General features: G+C 39.9%; 2 protein-coding genes across 2 annotated transcripts in view; both read left to right on the top strand.

Moving 5' to 3' along the window:
* The first annotated feature begins 1048 nt into the window (after window positions 1–1048).
* Window positions 1049–12765, top strand: TNFRSF1B (TNF receptor superfamily member 1B). The gene is made up of 10 exons (XM_088536096.1): window positions 1049–1057; window positions 6353–6455; window positions 7703–7831; window positions 7996–8145; window positions 8982–9075; window positions 9161–9354; window positions 10012–10086; window positions 11096–11133; window positions 11503–11773; window positions 12389–12765. Exons 1-10 carry the CDS (start codon window positions 1049–1051, stop codon window positions 12685–12687), a joined length of 1362 nt encoding a protein of 453 aa, XP_088392222.1. The 3' UTR covers window positions 12688–12765.
* Window positions 12766–14802: 2037 nt separating this feature from the next.
* Window positions 14803–21882, top strand: part of VPS13D (vacuolar protein sorting 13 homolog D) — an 82129-nt gene continuing 75049 nt past the window's right edge. Inside the window, 8 exon segments of the mRNA XM_088536204.1 lie at window positions 14803–14881; window positions 18248–18420; window positions 18898–18975; window positions 19207–19397; window positions 19657–19737; window positions 20840–20956; window positions 21220–21324; window positions 21581–21751. Of these exon segments, the coding sequence (XP_088392330.1) occupies window positions 18324–18420; window positions 18898–18975; window positions 19207–19397; window positions 19657–19737; window positions 20840–20956; window positions 21220–21324; window positions 21581–21751 (840 nt within the window). The 5' untranslated portion in view covers window positions 14803–14881; window positions 18248–18323.

Raw genomic sequence — 21882 nt, 5'->3', positions numbered from 1 at the left:
AGAATTAAACGGATTTTGACCCAAAGCCGCCCTTTCTTTGCCCCATACGCAGATGTTCCGCAGCTGCGCTCGGAGCGCGCAGCAGCTCCCGAGAGCGGAGAGGAAGGGCCCCGCGCTCCGCTCCGCCCCGCTCCGCCCGCCGGGGCCGGCACTGGGACTGGGCCGGGCCGAGCCGAGCCGGGCCGGGCAGTCGGCGGCGGGATGGGGCCGAGCTGGGTGCTGCTTGCGGTGCTCCTGCAGGCGGGAGCCGCGCGCGGGCGGGTGAGTGAGCGCGGGGCATCCCGCATCCCTCTCCCGCATCCCTCTCCCGCATCCCTCTCCCGCATCCCGCATCCCTTTCCCGCATCCCTCTCCCGCATCCCGCATCCCTCTCCCGCATCCCTCTCCCACCTTCCTCCTCCACACCCGCCCCCTCACGCCTCTCCTCTCCCTCGCCTTTTCCCCATGAACCAGCGTCTCGGGCTGCTTCCCGGTATTCCCAGAGGTTGCAGCCCTGCTCGTGGCTGTGGCAACACCAAATCTGTGTGTGCTCTAGCACCGTTGTTTAAACAGGAAGAGTGCACTGTGCTTTATCAGAGCGTTTCAAACCTATTTACATAGAAAAGCCCTTTAATTTACATCTAAGACCTGATGTGATCCAGCTGTGTCTGCTCTGTTTTACGGCCAGCTATGTTTCTAGTTGGCAGGGATTTTATTTATTTTTTAAAAAACTGTCTGAACGCAAGAGCTTGGTGAGGTTGCCTTTGCTTCACTGACCCCCCTCTCATCCCCTCTCTGCCCCCTCTCTCCCCTTCCTAAGGGATATGCATGATGTTTGTGTATTTACTTATATTCATTTAGTCCCATCATTCATTCTTGATGGGACTAAATGAATATAATGGAGAAAGATGAGTAAGGTAGCAGAATGTATATTGAACTTGGGATTCAGTGATGTTTCAAGGTTAGGTTAATATTTTCAGCTGCACCTAAACCATTTTGAATTCAGCCCTGGTTTGCTAAGATGACAGTGTTTTGGGCCTGATTCCTTGAATACTTTGGGCTGGTTGGGATGGAGAAGGTAAGGAAGGCAGCAGACCTTGGCACCAATGGGTAACAGTCAAGTTGCTTCTTGCTGTCAACTGCAATAAAGAGCAGGGTGGTTCAAAATGAATTAAATCTCTTCTGAGCCTGCATCCAAACCATGATTTTCTAATGGTGGAAAGCATAGGGAATTTCGAGCATCACTTTTCTTGTTTTTCTCAAGTGTTTGCCAAACTAAAGGAAACTCCATATATAACTTAAACCAAAAAAACCTCAACAATAACTATGGAAACACCACATCTGCCACAGAACGGGAAAAAAAATCTCTGTTTTATCAGTTTTTTAAAAGTAACCTTAGTTTGGCTTTGCTGAGGGGAGAATCCAGTAAAGCCATAGATTGATTGACATGCTTTTTCTTGTTTTTCTCATTCAGCCTAAACTATCTGAAAAGTAATAACCTGGATTTACTCACAGGAACTAAACATATTCTTTTACCACTGTGAGCAACTTGGTCACCAGATACTTTTAATATAAACTTTCTTGGTAGCCTGAAACCCAGATATCTGTCCTTTACAAGGCTGCCCCAAGTGCTGTACAGTATAGTTGCTGTTATGTGCAGGAATCTGTTTAAAAATAATAGCAAAATGTCATTTACAGTATTTGGCCTAAAAGGTGCTTATCTTTGGCAACATTTTTTGAGTGACTCAGGCCCCCATCTCAGGAGGGCGACCAGGCAAGTCACAGCCTCTTGACACCTATGAACAGGCTTATGTTGCTAAGTCAATACTTGTCCCTTATATTTGAGTTCTTTTATGACAGCTTTTAGCCTGGTCTCCTTGAAACACAGCTACAGATAATCTGTCTGGTACTCTCTATACAGGGACCCTCTGTACAAGTCCCAGTATCACCACAGAAAAGTGTTTTGGTTTGGGTTTTGGCTCAGGTTTTCTAGTATTATTTCCTTTCTGTTGCCCTTATTGATTTCATGCATGCATGTAATGCAGAAAGACTCTATCATTACAGGATACAGAAGAGGAATTAGGCTCGAAGTGGCAGGGTTTCTGCACTGAAGGCCTTGACAGGATTGCCAGGTGTAAACCATGGGGCACATAATCTAAGAGCAGTATTCACAGGAATGCAACTCTGAGTGAAGCTTTATGTTTGAGTATAGCTGGTACAGCCTGATGCAACTTCCACTGATTTCAGTGAGACTTGTTGTTACCTGTGACAAATTTAAGCCTGAACAGAATTTGTTCTCTACAGGACCAGTTTAGATATTTTAAATAGTTTTTTTGGTTGGTTGGTGTTTTTTTTTTTTTTTTTTAGACTTATGCTTAGCAAATGACATCTCTCTACCACAGGTCTTTTCCACACAGGCAGATTTTTATGTCAGAGTCTTTGGTGACTTCATTGTGGTTTCACATGCGTAGAGAACGTTACATGCCAGACGTAGTTCCTGTTCAGATTCCTTTGTTTGACAGCTCGAATTTGTTAAGAAATCAAGAAAAGGAAACCAATAAATGTCTAGAAATATGCATTAGGATTGAAAGGTGCATTTACATCTTTATTTAAATGACCTCCTTGAGTAAAACTGAATGTTATATAAATGGATGAACATGTATATAGCACTAGCAAGACTTTTTTCTTGCATTGAAGATGCCTAAATTTAAGCATAAAGTCCAAGAACATAGAGACAAACTGCAAGGCAGAAATTGCAGGAATGTTTCCTTATTCTAACTAACATTCAGCACACAGGGAACACTTGACATTATCACAGCACTGTGGAAGTTAAGGCCCAGCCTTCTGACTTTGGCCTTTCTCCCGAATAACTGGAGCCAGGCTGGTGCACTGGATCAGATCTTTCTGCTTTTGCAACAGTGTGAATCCAAGTCCGGATCTGCACTTTATAACCCATGCGGAACTCCAGCACGGACTCCAGGGTCTCGGCTGTGGTTGGCCTCTGCGTGACTGCGTGGGAGGGAGGCCCGTAAGCCCTTTCCCTGCACTAGTGCTCCCTCCTCCAGCGCAGATCCAGCTGCAAATCATGGATGCTGCCGTGTGCGCTGCCACTTTTCTCCCCAGTGGAGAGGATATGGGGAATCTTGGAAGCAGCTGTGCATGTTTGGAAGAGTCTGCACTAACCTCTCAGCTGGATGGAGGCTGCCTCTGGTCTGCTCCTCCAAATAAGGTCACCGCTCTAGTTGATGGCTTAGGGCAGACAGGAAAATGATGCAAAGAACACAGGGACTCTGGGGAGGGAATCTTGAGTCACTCAGTTCTTGTATGTAACTTCTCCATTATTGCTTAATACATTGCAAAAATATTTGCTAGTGAATTGCACAGCCAGGGACAATCACAAAGTTTACTCAGTTCTCATCTGAGCAAATACAGGCCCCCTACCTTTATTTTGCTGTATCCCAGCCCAAGAACTAAGCACCAAAACAAGCTGCAGAATTTGATCAGTGTGCATAGAGGTAGATTAAATTTGCTGTTTAATGATCTCTGTGCCTCTGTTGCCAGATAGAGGAGACATTTTGCCTTTACTGGCATCCATCAGATTAAATGAAATCTTCCAAATTCATTTTGTCTGTACAAGTCTCTTTAAAAGTCAGCTGTCATTAGACACTGCTGCTTAATCTGAAAACATTTTAAGGCTAGCCCGAACGAGGCAGTACAAGCTTCTCAGCATTTGCTTTCTGTAAAATGTTTCTCTGGGTTTTGTCACCCGCTTCATAACTGAGAACTTAACCTGAGAACTGTTTTTGATTGTTTTCACATGAATCCCCTCAGACCACGAAAGGTTTCCATATCTAAATAATTTTTGAATTAAATGGGGTTTCCTTTTTCTTTTCCGTAGTTAGGGAGCCCTATAAATAAAAGACTATTTTTATTATCACGGTCTACTTTCAGAACAGAGTCTCAATAAAAACAGAGATAAAATATGGACATGCGAGACATGCAAACAGTGATAAAGGATTATGGGACAGATTCTGCTCTCCAACTTTGTCAGTCTTCCTGCCAAAGTAGCCAATAAACCTGGATGCAGAAATTCCTGGTTTGGGCAGCAAATATTGCACTGCCCAACCAAGACCCTAAAATTGATGAGAGGGCTAGAGAAAGGTGGAGTCGTCTTGTAGTCACAAAAGCCAGGAGAGTTTTGCACCAACTACGAGGCTTACATTTGCTCTGGCAGAATAGGAAATTTGGCTGTTGACCTTGACTGTAGCCTGATTAAATGAACTTATTTTGAAAATAACTACGGAAATTAGAGGCACCCCCCCCAGTGAGTAACAACGCTGATGTGCTTGCAAAAGATATGTCTAGGTGAATTATAAGTCCTTTTTAATTTCCCATAATATTTTTTAAGTACAGTTGGCAAAAAATTGTCAATTGTATGTCGTGAAGAACCACACCTCTGGTTAAACTCTCAGGAAGATTGTATCAGTCAGTAAAGATATCCTTTCAAGCATGACTTGAGAGAAACAGATGTGAACCCTTAGACCTATGGTTTTCCTGTGCCTTTAATTCTCAGGACAGTATTTACAACAGATAACTAAGAGGATGAGGTAAGAACATTTCTTGCCGGGAAGCCTCACCAGCAGGATACCTTGTGATGTGGTTTGTTGTGTTTCTCTCTTTTTCTGTGCATGTGCTGGCAGTGAATTTTTTCGGATTAAAAATATGCTCGAGTGTTTGTTTTAATCAAGTTTATTATTGTGACTGCAAAAATGCAGCTACAGCACTTGATTTTTCTTCCCTTAACAAACAAGAAAAGAACTTAAAGTACTTCTGATGTGAGCAGAGCCCTTTCTCCCTCTATCAGATGAGAGTATCAACTCACATTTGCAAATGGTGTGGCTTCTCTATTACTTATTGCCCTTCCTATGAGGATACAGTATCAAGTCCAGCATTAGCAATTGCCACTGAACCTAGAAGGTTTTGGAAAGCCTTATTTTTCTTATTTTTCATTTGGTAAATGAATCTAAAAATGCTGAAGCCAGGCTCCTGGTTCTGCTTCAAAGTTTTCAGTCCTCGAGCAACTCAACTTTAAGGGAGCCCTCTTACTGCAAAGCAAAAGTGGAGGCCAGAGGAGGTTTTGGAGACACTTGCGGCCACTGTAAACCTGGTTTTGTTCTCATCGAAAGTCAAAGCAGAGTTTGAAAAGCAGCCAAGTCTTTATTTCGCTTGCCCACCAGAAGCTCTGAGAAATAAAGGCAATAATTCATTCATTCTCCCCCACTCCATTGCGGGTTCTGAGCTGTTAAAAGGGTCTTTGCTCTTCTGCTTTTCATTTTGCAACTTGACTGTTTATCACTGAGCAGTCTGTGAGGGAACACGCTGGGTATTGCTGAAACCCTCCCGCAGTCTCTCTGGTTTTGAGTCTTCACCTCAACTGACTTATCAGGATGATTCTGGTCAGTGTCACCAACTTTCGGTGTTTTACATAGGAGGTGTGAAACTTGTACCTAAATAGTTTGCCTTCCTTTCTTCCTTTTCTAGGGTGAATATTCAAATTCAAGAAGGCTTTTCTCCATCTTAACATTCGAGGAATTCTAGTGATCATTGAGTAAACATGTCAAACCCTGTTCTGATGTACAGCTAGATAAGAAGTATTTCAACAAGCTTCTTAAGAAAATATTGGGTTCTCTTTAAGCAATTGTTGAGAGTGAGAAGCACTAATCTACTTTGTCAGTAAAGTGAAAATGCAATAAATAATCAACTTGTTTCAGTAAGGAGGAAGGATATTTTCATTACCGGCCTGCAAAGAGCTTGTTCCTGTTTTGATTTCTCTTTTAATTATATTTGTAAAGTACTTCTCTAAATGTGTATGGCTCTGCATGGAACAATCTCTTCAGGCTGCAAGGGATTGAGCAGTGTCACATGAGCACTTTTCATCTAGCAGGGAACTCCTACATTTATATTTCCGAGCCTTTTTCTTTCACTCTAGGTATGTTTTTCCCCTTTGAAAACAGATGTCAGGTCCTCAAATATTTTGACATTTCTTCATTGAAGTCATCTAGCTGTGTTGGTTTATATGAGACAAAAATTAGGTACAGTGTGTTTTATGACTGTTTCATATGCACTTTCCTTAAGACTACATAATTGCTCCTTTTCAGAAGAGCTTGAAGGCTTTTTCTTTTTTTTTCTCAGAACATCAAGGTCTCCCTGGTTCGGGAAGGAATCAAAGTATTTGCAGTGATAAGGCTCTTTGAATCATGCCAGCCAATTATAATTGCACTGATCACTTAAATATTTGTCTCTTTGGATTCTCTGCATGAGGGTCAGGATGGACGGACTTGTCATTTATGATTTTCCCTTTAATTTCTCCTAGGACTATTCCCTGCCTTATACACCACAGTTTGCACAGTGCAAGGACACTACCAGGGAGTTCTATGAAGAAAGTCTTAATAAATGTTGCAGTCGGTGCCCTCCTGGTAAATTCTAATTTACACTGTTACTTTGCACTGTATGTTTTGATTATTGACACATGTGAAAAGCATCAATTTTGCAGTTCTAATGTAGTCTTATCTAGAAGAACATAAAATGCAGACTGTAAAAATACTTGCAAAAGAAATACAACGTTTGCCAGAAGTTTTCCTACAAGGTTAACCTGGTTGGAGCTTATTGGGAGGATGATCTAGGCTGCTGAGCTCTTCTAAGCTCAACCTTGCATTGTATTTTGATTAAAGTAATTTTTAATTGCACATACATTTTTCTGTTTGTTTTGAAGCAAAAGTTAACTAATGAAATTAGAATTAAACAACATGCATCAGACCAAAGCTTAGTAATAACAGATGCATTCTAAGTCAGGGTATGAGGCAGAGTTTAATTTTTGCACTTTGATAATAATACTTATATAAGGGGGTTTCCACTGGGCAGGTTAATCTATAATTGCTCATTAAGGATTTTTTTTGTCTTTACTATAAAGCAGTTACTATAGACCAGTGTCAGCGACAATACAGAAATAGAAGAGTTCTGAAACTGTTTTTCTCATTTGAGGTGTCATGTCTTATACTCTAGTGATAATTATTAGCGATCCTTTGCTAGCAAACAGCTAGAGTGCAGACGAATGGGGGTGTTGAGGGTGGGTTTTTTGCTTTGTTTTGGTAATAGTGACATTGTGATATTTTAATTATAGATTTTTTTGCAAAAGCTGTCATTATATGACATTAGACACAGGAAAAGAAAAAAAAAAAACAGCTTATCTGTCTCATGACACGCTGAGCAAACAAAATTCGTCTCCATAACTGCTGAGTTCCTGTCAGAGAGATCCGGAAGTTTAAGCAGGAAGCCAATTTATGCTGAAGCAGCCACAGTTGCTTGAATTAACAAAAAAAAAAAAAAAAAAAATTCTACGTAGATTTGTCATACTTACTTTGTTAAAAACACAATGAAGGTAAAGATGATTCAGAATTAAAACCTCTATTTATTCCAGAAAATACATGACCCTATTCTCTAACTTCTAATTTTTCAGATTTTTTTTTATTTTATGTGGCAAACAGGAATGATGAAAAGGTCAGATTTTCCCTGTGTATACATGCAATCCCTATTTAAATTAGTACCTGCTTGGTGTCTGCCATCAGCCTAATAACGGCAGTCAAAGGAAAAGTTTTCTACAACTAAGAATGAAACTTACCCAAACTCCTAGTGATGAGATTTTTCTGTTTCTTTTTTTTAATAGGTCAATATGAGTTACAGAACTGCACTGACAGAATAGACACAAAATGCAGTCCCTGTGAACTTAACTCGTATACAGCTGTCTGGAATCGGTCTCCTCAGTGCTTTGCCTGCTTACCACCTTGCAGGAAAGGTAGGGCTGAACTATTAAAGGGGCTTTTGAGCCTTTTACACCTGCTCCAAAGCTGAATTGTTTTAATCTGGCTTTTTTTTTCCCCTAAGGAAACTCCTCAAGAGTTTGGATCTGTCGCTTGTATATTCCCAATGGCATCTTGTCTTTTTCTTGTTTCAAAACAGGTTTTGTGCAGCTTCAGGCGTGCACAGAATCACAGGACAGAATCTGTAGCTGCCCACCCAATGAGTACTGCATTTCAAAAATATATGACCAGTGCGAAATGTGCAGAGTGCATAAAAAGTGTGGAAAAGGCTACCGAGTTTCCAAAAGAGGTAATTTAATTCTGAACACTCAGAATCTGTGCACAAATGAGCTTTACTGTATGAAGAGGGTTATTTTTACCTCAATAGTCCATAAATATTTCCAAATCTGCCTTGAATTTGGTGAATTACCAGATGAATGTGTTTTAATGTCCTGCCTTCTAATGCAATCCACATTTTAGCAAGTAGACAGTGTTCTTGAGGCATATTAAAAGGGACAAAATATCTCAGTCTTTTACTGCATCATGAAGTTCCCTGATCCAAGTTAGTTTTCCTTTGTTTTGCTGCACTATGTGATTACAAAGTGATCTGCGCTTGCAGCTTGAGGACCACGTAATTCCTGTTTAAAACCTTAAAACAGGGCTTCAGGTTGAAGTTAATCTAGGGTAAGTAATGATGCCTGCAGAGGAATTAATTTCTCCTTATTAAATTATGAAATTTACCAGTCTGATGGTGTAGTTGTCTCAGGATAAAAATGATGCAGGTGGATTGCCTACTAATTTTAAGAAATACTCTGGAAAAGAGTCAAAATTGCAGCAGGATGGAAAGATGGTCAGCCTGTCAGGCACCAGTGAAAAGGCTCAACATTTATGACACATTTAATCTTTTCTGTAGGTTTTTAACAGTCTTTGAAAAAGAATGTCTATCAAGGGCACAAAAGTAACAGCTGATGAATCTTCTGGTTTGTGTTTGGGTGGGATGTTTCAGATTAACCACTTTTGTGAGGGGCACAGTCTGTATTTTGTGCGCTGTCTCCACGTTGGTTCCAGGATCTGCACCACAGACCGTGATTATTCATTCTTGGTTCTCACTAGATGACTAACTGCAGTTTTTCTATTTATTTGAAGGAACAGACAGCACAGATACAGAATGTGTACCTTGTCCTCCTGGAAATTTTTCAGATGAGGAATCTTACAGTACCAGCTGTAAGCCTCATAGAGTGTAAGCCAACCTTTCTGTCTAATAGCAACCTTTAATTGTGCCTAGGACTGATTTCTTTTCTAACTTATCTTTTTGTTTCTTGCAGTTGTAAAACAGTGGCTATTCCAGGAAATCGCACGCATGACACTGTTTGCAGTGACTCAGGAGTAGTGTTAACCACAGCTCTACCTCACACTGCTGTGAAAACCATCCTGACCCAAAGCTCAAATTCTGACAGACCTGAAATATTAACTCGACCTGTCGTTCTAAGTGCTGCACCTGATACGTCTTATATCATTGGTGAGTTATTAATTCTTTGGAAGTCATTTTCATCTGGCTAGGAAGCAAGATTGCTTTTAGTTCTCAGTTTCTTTCAGAGACCAACTATCTGTACCCAGATAGAACCTCAGAAGAAATGGAGTTAATAGAGTAAGATGCTGCTTGTATTGAGTAGTGTATTGTTTACCCATATATGTGCCCTGCCTCAGTGCATTATATAGTTCTTGTGGCAATATTTATAAAACGTGCAGAACTAGATTATGAAATGCACTTCCTGAGAATAAAAAATCTATACAGCATTGATAAGCATAGACATATTTTCTCCTGTTCAGCACCTATTCTGCTGTCTTTATCTGTGTTTATATGTGTTTAGGTGCATTCTGGGCTACCAGGCCTTATATGTAAAGAACTGTTGCTAGCCTAGTGAGGTTTCCTTTGTGAACGAGGCCAGGAATCTGTCCTCGCTTCTCAGCACAGTAAAGTTCAATTTTATGAAGTGCTGGAGACTGAAATGCAACCTTGTTACCCAATCATTCAAGACATTAAATGTGAATGTCAGACACAGTGGCTACTTGTGAAATGAGTTTTTATAATCTTGGACGGAAACTGCTGAACTATTTGTGTCTAATTCTCTCATTTGCAGATGGACCTGCTCAATAATTCTCATTTATTTTCCAGGCTCAGTAGCAGGGCCATTGGTATTAATCGTGATAATTGCTGTTTTGGGATACTGCTTAGTCTCTCGTAAAAAAGGTAAGATTCATGCAGTGAAATAAACAGTTCTGTAATCATCAGAAATAGTAACATCTGGTTTCTTACTAATTTGAGCCTGGTGTTTGTCTGATTTAGTGTCCTAGAAAGTGCTAGCTTTGAAGCTTTTCTTATGGCTGGATATGGAGGCAGGCTTGCTTATGTGTAGGGTCTTTGATGTCTAGTAATAGGCGAGTTCATTATTTTTTTTAATAAGGAAAGAAGACATTTATTTGCATGTCCTCATCCACTGACTGGTAACATAGCTTCAGGAAACTTCCAGGAAAGTTCAGAGGAACTTTTGACCTCATTACTCTGTTACACTTGGATGAAATTGCTCAAATGGTTCAAAGGTCAAGAGGAGAGACTAATGAAAAATTCATGCAAAGCACTACGCACATAAATTTTGCAGCCACAGAAAACCAGAATAAGAAAAATACTCTGAAGTATTCCATATGCATTTACATTAAATGTATCTTTATTAGATCACATGCAGTGAACTTCATTTCAATATGGGGATATGAGGCAGGTACCCTATTCAAATCTCTTATTCCTCAGAGGAAGAGATAATGGTCTAAATATGCAACATCCAGTGGAACTGGCAACTGTGCAGCAATTTCCTAATGCAGCTTGTTAAATATTTTGTGATTCATCATTTAGGTATTAGACATTACCAGATGTTATTACTATCATTTTACTGTCATTGTACATATTTTATTGTTATTCTTTGACACTGTGCTAAAGAAAAATGATTAATTCATACGTGGAATCGTCTCTGTTCACTGGCCAAATTCAGTTTTAACAAAATTAGTGCAGTACACAAAATTAAAAAAAAAATTTAAATAGCATGCACTAGCAATTTGGCTGCATCCACAGGGCATAGAGAAAGTAAAACGAAATGTACATTTGGAGTTTATTCTAGCAGCTCAGGTTATCACTCAGGCAAGTTAAGAAGGGAGCTTTTGCAATATAAACAAATTTTGCTGCTAACGAACTCTTTCCTTATTCACAGCACTTTTATATTCTCCACCAACTGGGGAAGCAGATTTGGTGAGTGTGACTCATTCATTCCTTTTCATCTTCTCCGTTTCTCTAACAGTTATATAGAAATCAAGCCATCTTACCTAATTATGAAAAAGCTAAAACTGTAGTGAGGAAGGGCTGGTCAGGTTGGCACTAACCCCAAGTTACTGCCTAAGATATAATTGTTGTGACTGATTCAACCTCACATTATGTCAGGCCATTTAGCCATTTAACGTAGGTGCCTAGACAGATGGATTTTACTGAATAACTGATGAGGTATTATGAATTTTGTTTACAGTTACTGCTTCACAAATGGAGATTATCAGTAGTTTGTTTAATAAAAAGTAGCCAGCATTTAGGCATCTAATGTTCAGCATTTTTCTGCAAATGTTCCAGCCTTTTTCGCCTGCAGAGAAGCAGTGTGAGAAAAAAGTAAGAAATACAGGACCACAGAAGTCCAGTAACTCTGAGCAGGAGGAACAGCATCTCTTGGAAACACCAGGCTCAAGCAGTAGCTCGCTCAATAATCCAGCTGGTGCCTCAAGGATCAGTGTAATAAGTAATAAGAACAACGAAAAGAAAGAAGTGGAAGGGTTTCAGCAGCAATATTCAGTCACAGAAGGTTGTAAACTTCACAGTGGAGACAGACACAACTCTGCAAGTTCAGGTAAGAGTCTGGCAAAGATAATTTATTGGAATGTTCCACAACCTCTTGAAATTTGGTGATCTAAGATTTTTTTTTCATAATTTAAAAATATCAGAGCCATGTTCAGCAGCAAGAGTATTTAGGAACTTTTTAAAGAAGTGATTGTTTTAAGCTTTCGGCTTAGAACAGCAAAGACACTGTGCTCAGCTGCAAAACTGTTTTTTTGCAGGCTGGGGAGCCAGGGTCATTGTAGGCATGTTCCTGTCAGTGGGAGAGACAAAGCAGTAAAATGTGATAGACTAAAGCTTCAGAAATAGAACAGGGACTAAGAAAAAAGAAACAGATGGGCAGGGAGTTGTCTGTGATCCAGGTCTCTGTATTAGGTGTTTTTAGTTTGTTTTAAATACTGAGATAATGTAGATTTTACTGTGTTTAAAAAAAAAAAAGGAAACAAAAAGTTGCAGCACCATCTCCACCAGCTTGCATAAACTGCTTCAAGCAAGGAGATAGAGTCTATTTTGACTTCGTCTGTCTCTCTGACTTGCCTGACTTCCAGTCTGTCTCTGGAAAGAATCCAACCATCCTCCTCGGGATTTTGTTCTTCCATGCTTACTGTGTTTTTTGTTTATTTGATAGAACACTCTGGTAATGGAGGAACACAGGTGAATGTGACTTGCATTGTTAAAGTATGTAATTCCGACCGCAGTGCGCAGTTCCCAGAGCAGACTAGTTCAACTAGCATGGATTATGGAAATGCTCCCCATTATTCTCCAACAGGGGAAGAAATTCCTCTTTCAAAAGAAGAAAACCTCTTGCAAAAAGAAACTGAAATTAAGATCTCAGTGGAAACCGAGGATGATTTACTTCAAGACCTACTTCCAGAAGAAAAGACATTTCCCCTGGGTATTCAAGATGTGGGGATGAAGATTAGTTAAAGGAGATTACAGATCAATTATCGATTGACCACCTCCAACCTTCTAAAATAAACATTTTCTTAAATGTAGCATTCCTACGGAGATTTGAAATCTAAGATGAATATAGACATGGGAGTTCTTTAGGTTTTAAATCGTTCGTTTGTTTTTCTGTCAGCCCGGAGACTCAAATGATGCTCTTTGCGGTTTATAAGAAGCTACCACTTTTTAATGCTTTCTTGTAAATGGAATTGCCTACTTTTCCCTTTCTTCTATGATACATCTTGAGCATATCCAAGAGAGACCTTTGAAAAACAACTCTTTTCTACCTTTTTGCCATTGACTTTTCTGCGGAGACTTCCTGTGATGATAGTCTGGGTTCATACATACTACCTGTTAAGAACATGACTGCAACCAGCCCTTCCAAGAGACTGGAATTATATGATCAGTCATCCATTTCCAATAAGCTATTCATATAGTTTTAATTTTAAAACTACTTCATTTCCTATTTTCATGTATGTATTTCTACTAGCTTTTTGGATATATTTTATCATGATTTGCCTTCCTTCCTTTCATGCTTTGATCAAACTTTACAACTCAAGCTAAAGTATATTAAGGAGCACAGTCTTTTACAGCAGTTTTATACTAGATTACAACTACCCTGTTATTTCATTAGCTGTACATATTATTTTAGAAAATGAAATCTGTTTTAAGTAGTTGTTATCTTGAAATAGACAGAAAATTCCTAATCATGTCACAGCTGCTTTAATATGCTTCCCTGACTGATCCTGACCTCAATTTTGAGGTTATCAAGATTAACCATAAAAACAAAATATTTTTCCCTACATGACAGTGACCATTAGGGATGATCCAGACAACTCACACCCATTGAATTTGGGTACAGGACTATATGTTGATGATTGCAAACTTGTAATATGGTGTTATTTAAGTGAAATCAGACAGAAGTCGTATTTTTTCTTTTATTCCATGAAAACATACTTGCTAACATCAAGAGTAACTAAATGCATTGTTTATGAGGCCTAAAAAAAAAAACAGAATAGCATTTATTCTACAGTTACAATTTAGAGTCAGAATTTAGTTCACGTGGAAGCTTAAGCATCTTATTTTTATCAGGTTTATTCACTTTTTTTTCATGAAACTGAGAAATGACAAGGAGACTTTTATGCCATTCTACAAAGTTTTTATATTGGCTTTTGAAAATTGAAAGTAATTTGCAGGAAAGATGCAAAGACCTACAACATGGAAACTGATATAAAATTGCAGGATTTATGAAAGAGAAGTACCTCATTTTATATATTGCTTTGAATAGCCTGCACTGAGTATTCTCCTGTCTTGTTCATCAGCTCCCACAGTGGGGATCAGATTGAAGAAGCAGCTCAAGATATTTGAAGAAGTTTTAAAAAAAGTTTATTACAGTTGGCAGTAACTCTATGGGGTTTTCAAATTATGGAGCTGCATGGCAGAAGGCAAATCTAGGTTCTACATTCAAAGTATGAAAAATGTGCTTATATTTGCTGAAAAAAATGAAAGTATATTTTTATAATGATGTATACCGAACTATACATTAAAATTCTTATTTTTTGAAGGGGTTGTTTCACTTCACCATTTTAACTATGGCATGGTAGATTTTGTGGTGTAGGTTTCTCTCACGGAGTGATTAAAAAGAAAAGTCACAAGCGTGACCTCCACTCTGAGTAAAGATCCCGTGATGTTTAATGCTACCCCTCCCTCTGAGCAATAATATTTAAAAAAGTGGGTTGCATTCCTACAAATGATGACAACTGTCATTAATTTAAACGTCGGCTCCTCAAGGGTAGGGGGGACAAGTGGGGCCGCCCCGTGACCGCAGGAGCGGCCGTTGGCGCCCGCCCCGCCCCGCGCGCGCGGCCGTTGGCGCCGCCGCCCGCGCGGCCCCGTGACGCGCGCGCCTCCCGTGGGGCGGCCGCCACCGCGTGACTCGCGCCGCGGCGCCGCCTCATGGCGCGCACGCCCTGCCCGCCCCGGTAACCGCCCCGGGCCCGGCTCCGCCTCAGAGAGGCGGGGAAGGGCGCATCGATTGCTCGGCGTTCCCTCGCCCTGGCGTCCGTGCCCGTTTCTCTCCCCCCCCCACCCCCCCCGCCCCTTCCGTTGGTTCGCGGGCGACCGGCCCCTTGACCCCCGTGCGCCATCGAGGAGGCGGCTGCGGCCGGGCGCTAAGGTAGGTGGCGGGGAGCGGGGGCTGGCGGCGGCCTTAGGCCCCGGCCGTCGTTTCCTCCTGCGTCGCTTTCCGCCCCTGCCGCGGCCCTGGCAGCGTGACAGACGCCCGGCCCTGAGGGGCTCCTCCCTGCCGCACGCCCCCCTCAGCGCTCCGCCCCGCCGCCTTGACCCTGAGGGGGCGAGGGGCCGCCGTGCCCGGCTTGTCCTCGAGGCTGGAGCCCTGGAGGGCGGCGGGCCCAGCCTCGTCCGCCTCCGTCCTCAGCCCCGCGGCCGGGCCCTGGGCCGCCCCTGGGCGCTCTGTCCCCGCGCGCCGTTTGCCCCTCGCCCCCTGCGCTTCTCGCGGCCGCCTGCGGGCAAGGTGACCCCTCTCGTCCTCCACGCGTTATGTGCCAACAGGTCTCTCTTGCTGAACAACTCCTCCCCGTGGGGTGTGTGTGTTTGTGAAAAACGAGGAGAGCGTTCGGGGGGGTCCTGCACGCGCTGCCTTCTTGTGTCGCCAGGAGTTTCCCCTCCACACACACATTCACCCCTAGCTGCAGCCGGTAACTAACCTCTTAACTAAATCTAGTAACCAAAGGTGCGGTAAGAACAACTGTGCCTTGCTTGGCTCTCTGCTGCCTGCCTAGAGCTGTCTCTTGCCACTTGACCCTGTCTCCAGGGGCCTGTGCTGAGGAAGCAGTTTAGTTTTTCCCATTATAAAACACGTTTTTTGTTCTGCCCCCCCCGCCCCGAGGAAGTGAACCAGGTTTAAGTGAACTCCTAACTTTGAACTTAGTTTCTCATCCTGTTAAATGTTACAGTTTTTGTTTACCTTGAGCGTTAAGGAAATAAACACATTATAATTAGAAAAGAAGTGTTTTGTTTTCCTTCCTGTGGCACAGCAGTGGACTAGAAAGCTACGAAATTACATGCCTCAGAAGTGCTGAAGGGTGCCCAAATAATTACCTGTGTTCCACAGCAAGCTTAAGTTAAGGAGGTGACTTACCTTATTTACAGTTCTTATGATGACTTCAGGCATGGAATTGTTCACAGACCTGAGATTTTTCAGTCATTGTGATGTTAACCTGTTTGGTGCTTCTGAATGTTTCTTCAAGATCTTTCTTCTAATTTGGCTCCTAACAACCTGTGGATTTCTTCTGTGAGGTGTAACAACGTGACATGGATTATTGTGCTCACTTCTATTTAAACTTAAGCTTTCTTATCAATTTTACTTGAAAATAAGCTCTAATACAAGGTGGGAACCTTACATACGATTATGAAGTCTTTGTTATGTAGAGTGATAGTGCTGTTTTTTGGAAAACCATCGAGGCATTTTGAAAAGATAAGTTGTTAGATAAGCATGTGTCTAATGTGAATATATTTGATATTTTAATGTAATTTGCTTTGAGTTATGTATGCCATTTGTGTTCCACTCTGCATCACAAAAGCAGGTTTACTTTTCTGCTTTTAGAAAAAGCCTTTCAGTATCTGTTTAAGTCTGGTTGTTTTCTTTAGCTGTATTAGTTAAAAATTCTCAGTAGATGTTTTTAAAGAAATCCAGGCATCTGCATTTAAGCCTTTAATCAAGCATACATTTCCCACTATTTGAGGGCAAAAATGCATTTTTTAATATAAAATTTAAATTCAGTTCTTGAATTTGTCATTTTTTTCCTGTTGTCAAGCTTAATTTAATGTAAATTTAATGTAATGTAAATCTTGCCTTCCCGATATGTAGAACTTAACTGTATATACGCTGTTTTAGAGGGACGTGTGTGGTGGGGAGACATTCCTAAACACTGACGCAAGTACATTTAGAGCATCCTAAGTATGTGATAGGATATGGCTGCTTTTTCTTACTATAATAATGGGTTTAATCCTGTCATTGCTCAAGCTAATAGTAATTTTGCAATTCATAGATTTAAAACTTTAAAAGGAGCCTAGGAGTTTTTAACATCTAATAAAAACAAGTTGAAAAAGAAACGTCTGGAAAAGAATATAAAGGGAAACGTTCACAAATATTACTGGTGTTGCTTTTTTAAAGGAGCCCCTATGTCTTTTCCTGATATAGAAATCTGCGATATCACTTTGAAAACCTATAGGTGGAGTAACTGTTGAGAGCTCTTGTGTTACTTGTGTCTGGTTACTTCCCACACATAACATAATTTTCCCCAAAACAGGGGAGTTGGGGAGGATAAATGACAGTTTAACAGATGCCATGTAAGAATGCTGCAAAAATACAATTGATAACTCTGGGCTGCAATGTAGTTTGGATGCCAAACCGACTTCTTGTAGCTCAGTTAAAGCGCTTTCATTCATGGCCTGTAAATATCCTTCATGTGTAACTGGTGAGCTGGTACGTAACTGTTTTCCTAAAATCATATTTTTGAAGATTAACGGAGGCCGTTTTCCTTCCTGCTGTATTTAGCATAACCATTGAGTGACGTCTCTTTCTGGGAACATGGTTGTTCATCACTCTTGTAAAAAGTAAAAACAATATAAGTATTTTATAAATATTTTGCATACCTTTCATTAGAATCAGAATTAGTGAAGACTTTTGTTGAGTATAAACAAAGCCTATAATTCATACATATGAGTGTGGAGAAAAAGTGCGTGCCCTTGCTTTAGTCTTGTGCACAAAATACACATGCTCTCAGCTTTAGTTACAGTTTTTCTTCTGTGAAGTTAGAAAATCCACCTGCAGAGCATTTGTATTTGCACTTGCATCCAGAGCACAGTAACAGGTCTGCTGGTGTAAAAAATCAAAGTGCTGCCTCCAGAAAACTTTGTAAAGGAGCATTACGTAGAACAGAGGCAGAACAAATAGCATTGTTATGATAAGCACTAACAGAAGGCATGAGGAAAACATTTTGTTTTCTGTGCCTATTTTGAAAAATAATAGATGTGATATAAAATAAACTTGAAAAAGGAGCTTTCAAATGGACATCTGTTATTTAAGCTAAACTTTCCAAACTCAGGATGCTGGCAACTTGAAGAAAATAGTAGAAGCATCTTTTAAAAAGAGAATAAGGAAACCAGTGCAAAACTGCTTCACATCAATTTGGAATTTTAGTTTTTCCTGCTTTGGAAAAAGGTGTTGTAGGGCCATGTTCTGCATTGTATCAAAACATGGTGCTTCGGTAAGGAAAAGGATGTGAAGGTGAGCCTAATTTGCCAGTAGGAGTGGTCTGCAAACATCAAAGCTCTCTATGAAGGTGTGTGTTGGAACTTACAGGGAATGCACATAATATAGTTTTTCTAGGTATATACCAAGTTAGGTATTTCTGCTGCCTTTTGGAGGGATTACAGTGCATATTTTTGTGTAGCAACATCACACCGCTGCTGAGAGACATTATGTTTCAGGCACTCATGTTCTTACTTTTTCTTCCAGGGTAAAACAGTAACTATGGAACAGAGATCCAGAAAATGACAGAAGAACCTTAGTTACCCTCTTCTCGCGCACAGTCATGTTGGAAGGATTGGTAGCCTGGGTCCTCAACACCTATTTGGGCAAATATGTCAATAACCTGAACACAGACCAGCTTTCAGTAGCCCTTTTAAAGGGTGAGGATTCTTGGGAATTCAAAAATGAATTTCTTAAAATTTGCTTTTTGTTCCAACTGTCAGCTGGTTTGGGAGGAATATTTTATAACACTGCATCGCTTTTTTTGTGTGTGCTGTTTGTAATATTCAGAAAATACATGAAGTGTCTCTTTCTAAAAGACTAGAAGTAGAAGCTTTTTTTCTTGGTAAAGGCAAAGTTCAGATTTAAATCCTTGCAGAGGATTGCTTCTAGCTGGCCTAATTAATAATCTGAGCACATGGCCCTGGAAAATTAATTAGTATATTAAACATCCCTTTAATTGCCATGTAACTCAGAGTGTGAAGTTGGCTGTTCTCATGAAACCTTACTTAATTCCTTTTTTGTGTATGTGTGTGTGATGTTTCTAATCATCTTGTGCTTTAATGTTCAAATTGCCACTTTAACATAATTTTGCTCAGCTGGCCCGTGAGTTATTTCTCCCCTGCTGCTTTCTATAGGTGCTGTTGAACTGGAAAACTTACCACTGAAGAAAGATGCCTTGAAGGAACTGGAATTACCATTTGAAGTGAAAGCGGGTATGTATATTGCCTATGTGTGTAAGACATATTTATAAGTAGAAATATTGCATATGTAAGAAACTCTTGCATGATTCAGTAGCTTGAAAATGTGAGGTAAACTGATTTTTAGTAATGGAATTCTATTCTAGTATTGTATCCGTGTTATATTGCTTTCTTCATATGTCTTTTAGAGGTAGTAGAAATATGTTTACGTAGGAATCTGATAGCATCTTTGTTTTGTATTTCCAGGTTTCATTGGCAAAATAACACTACAGATACCTTTTTATCGCCCACATGTGGATCCATGGGTGATATCTGTTTCAAAGCTGCACTTAATTGGTGCACCAGAGAAAAAAGAAGATTTTGATGAGGAAATAGAAAAGTTGAAAGAAAGAGAACACAAGAAAGCTCTTCTACTAGCACTTGAAGAAAAATGGAAAGTGAGTTGTGAGGACTTGTTCTTCATAGTGAAGAAACTGCTATGGTAGCTGTATTGCATTTATATCTTGTAAGAAATATGTCTTTTGAGAACCAATATATAAGAAACAAAGTTGGAATGCACAGTGCAACTCTAAGCCTTTTTTTCCTCCCACATATATCGGGTGCTATCATGTTCTCTGCACCCTGATGATTTCAGTAAAATGTTTCCTGACCAGCTCTTACACTGATGTTAATTCTCATCTCTAATTTCTCTTTTAGAAAGAACGACAACAGAAAGGGGAATCTTACTGGTACTCAGTTACTGCATCTGTAGTCACAAGAATTGTAGAAAATATTGAAGTAAGCAAACTTTTGTGTTTCAGAGTGTTTCAATAACCTAACCTGTGCCCGTTGTGCTTCACATTGGGTAGTCTGCAGAGAAGAAATATGTAGTCAAAGGTAGTTGTATGGAAGATAAATTGTTTGGTGAAAGAGAAGTTGTAAGGAAATGAATCTTTTTTTTTTTTCCGTCCCCTAATTGATTACTCTCAAATTCTTTACTTATTTCTTTTTCTAGTAATAAAAATCTAATGAATGTCTTCTTAGTTTCAAAATGGCTCAGAAGTCTGGCTGTTATGTTTTGTTTTTTTTGTTTGTTTCTTCTTTCAAAGTCCTGATGTAACTGATGACAACTTAGCATTTAGGGTATTGTTTGTTTTTTAACATATAATGTCTTCAAATAAAAATTCTTACCAATTATATTATTAATCATTTGTATTTAAAAAAAAAGCTGTTTTCTACATGTTAGTTTTTACAATATTTTTTGCTAGCTTCAGTGCAAGGATATATCAAATTGCTCTGTGTAGAGGAAATAGCCCTACTCTGTATTGTTTGATTGCTCTGTTACTTGCTAGAAGGAATTCAGGAGAGAGATAGTGTCAGTTTGCCTTTCCTGATGTGTTAGGAAGGTGTATTTGGTACAAGAGCTCAAGGCCAGCGAGTCGGTGCTTCCCGCAGTCCTCGGCCATATATCTGCTGAGAAACCATGGTAACTCAGAGCTCTCGGAGCATTTACCACTTAATATTTGTTTGGATCTGGGATATTCTTGGCTCATGCTGATGATTCTGGTATATAAAACATTGAGCTTTGCCAGTTGTATGTTTTTGTTGAAAATGAGGATGATAGTAAGAGAGCAAATTAAAGCACACTGTTTTGTGAAAGTGACTGATTGACTAGGGTGAAAGGGATGGCAGTGGTATCTGAGAAGAGGAGAGAAATAGAAAAAAAGTGAGGAATATGACTTTCCTGGCATTTAAATAATTACCAAAAATTTGTTGGAGAATTGCACAAATTAAACATTTGATGTTTGGAGTATTAATGAATAGTTGCTGTGTACTGTAATGATGTGAAAAGTTGTCTTCAGTATTTTTTTTCTCTTTGTTCTTTCTCCTCTCTGTTTAGTTAAAAATTCAAGATGTCCATGTGAGATTTGAAGATGGTGTCACAAATCCTTTACAGCCGTTTGCCTTTGGCATGTGCATCAAAAATGTATCAATGCAAAATGCAGTATTTGAGCCAGTAAGTATAACTTTGTACAAGAACTCATGGCAGCTGAGATACGATGCTGTATTTTCTTTCTAGATTTTAGTGTATGCCACATTCGGTGCTCATTAAACATTTAGTACATGTGGCTTTTTAATAAGCTTCACATCAAACAGTTGTTGCTGGGGAATTGGTGTAAATTGATCGTGGGTATTTCATAGTGTCTATTAACATGTAGAACTAAAAATGAGTGGCATGTGCTGTATGAGTTGACTTTATTCCATTTTTTTCTGCTTCAGGTGGAGAAACTTATGAGGAAAAAACAATTAGATATTGCTGACTTCAGTGTTTATTGGGATACTGATTGCACTTTATTGGGTGATCTTCCTCCTGGTCAATTACAGGTACAAGAGAGAAGTTTTGCATGTGAAAGAGCAACAGAAGTTCATGGTTTCATGCTCTAATTTGGGACCTGTAAGGGTTATGATATAAGATCACTTTGTTTTATCTTGGGGGGAGAGAATGTTTTTAACTTTTTTTTTTTTCTCCTCCAAACTGGCTTGTATGTTATTAAGGTCCATTCTAATATATTTAAACAATAGGAAATAAGAAATACTTTACACTCATTTCTAATAGAATAAACTTGTCTGTAACCCACAGGAAGCAATGGACAAAAGTATGGAAAGCCGTGATCATAATTATATCATGGAACCTGTATGTACCTCTGCTCTTCTGAAGAGAAATTGTTCAAAGGAGCCTCTAAGATCACGCCACACTCCACGACTTGAGTGTGACATTCAGCTTGAGACTATACCCTTGAAGCTTTCACAGGTAAATTATATATTTACTGAATGATGTATTTCTATGCAAAGAGTCACAGGTTCAGACAACAAAATACTTGTAGGACAGTTAAAATTTGGTCAGCTTACTGGCCACAAAACTGTGATAGTGTTTGTATGAGC

This window comes from Tinamus guttatus, unplaced genomic scaffold, assembly GCF_059628265.1.
Source record: "Tinamus guttatus ecotype Peru unplaced genomic scaffold, ASM5962826v1 Tinamus_guttatus_pri_ptg000652l, whole genome shotgun sequence".
NCBI lineage: Eukaryota > Metazoa > Chordata > Aves > Tinamiformes > Tinamidae > Tinamus > Tinamus guttatus.
The sequence above is the reverse complement of the archived record's forward strand: the minus strand, read 5'-3'. Positions and strand labels throughout refer to the sequence as shown.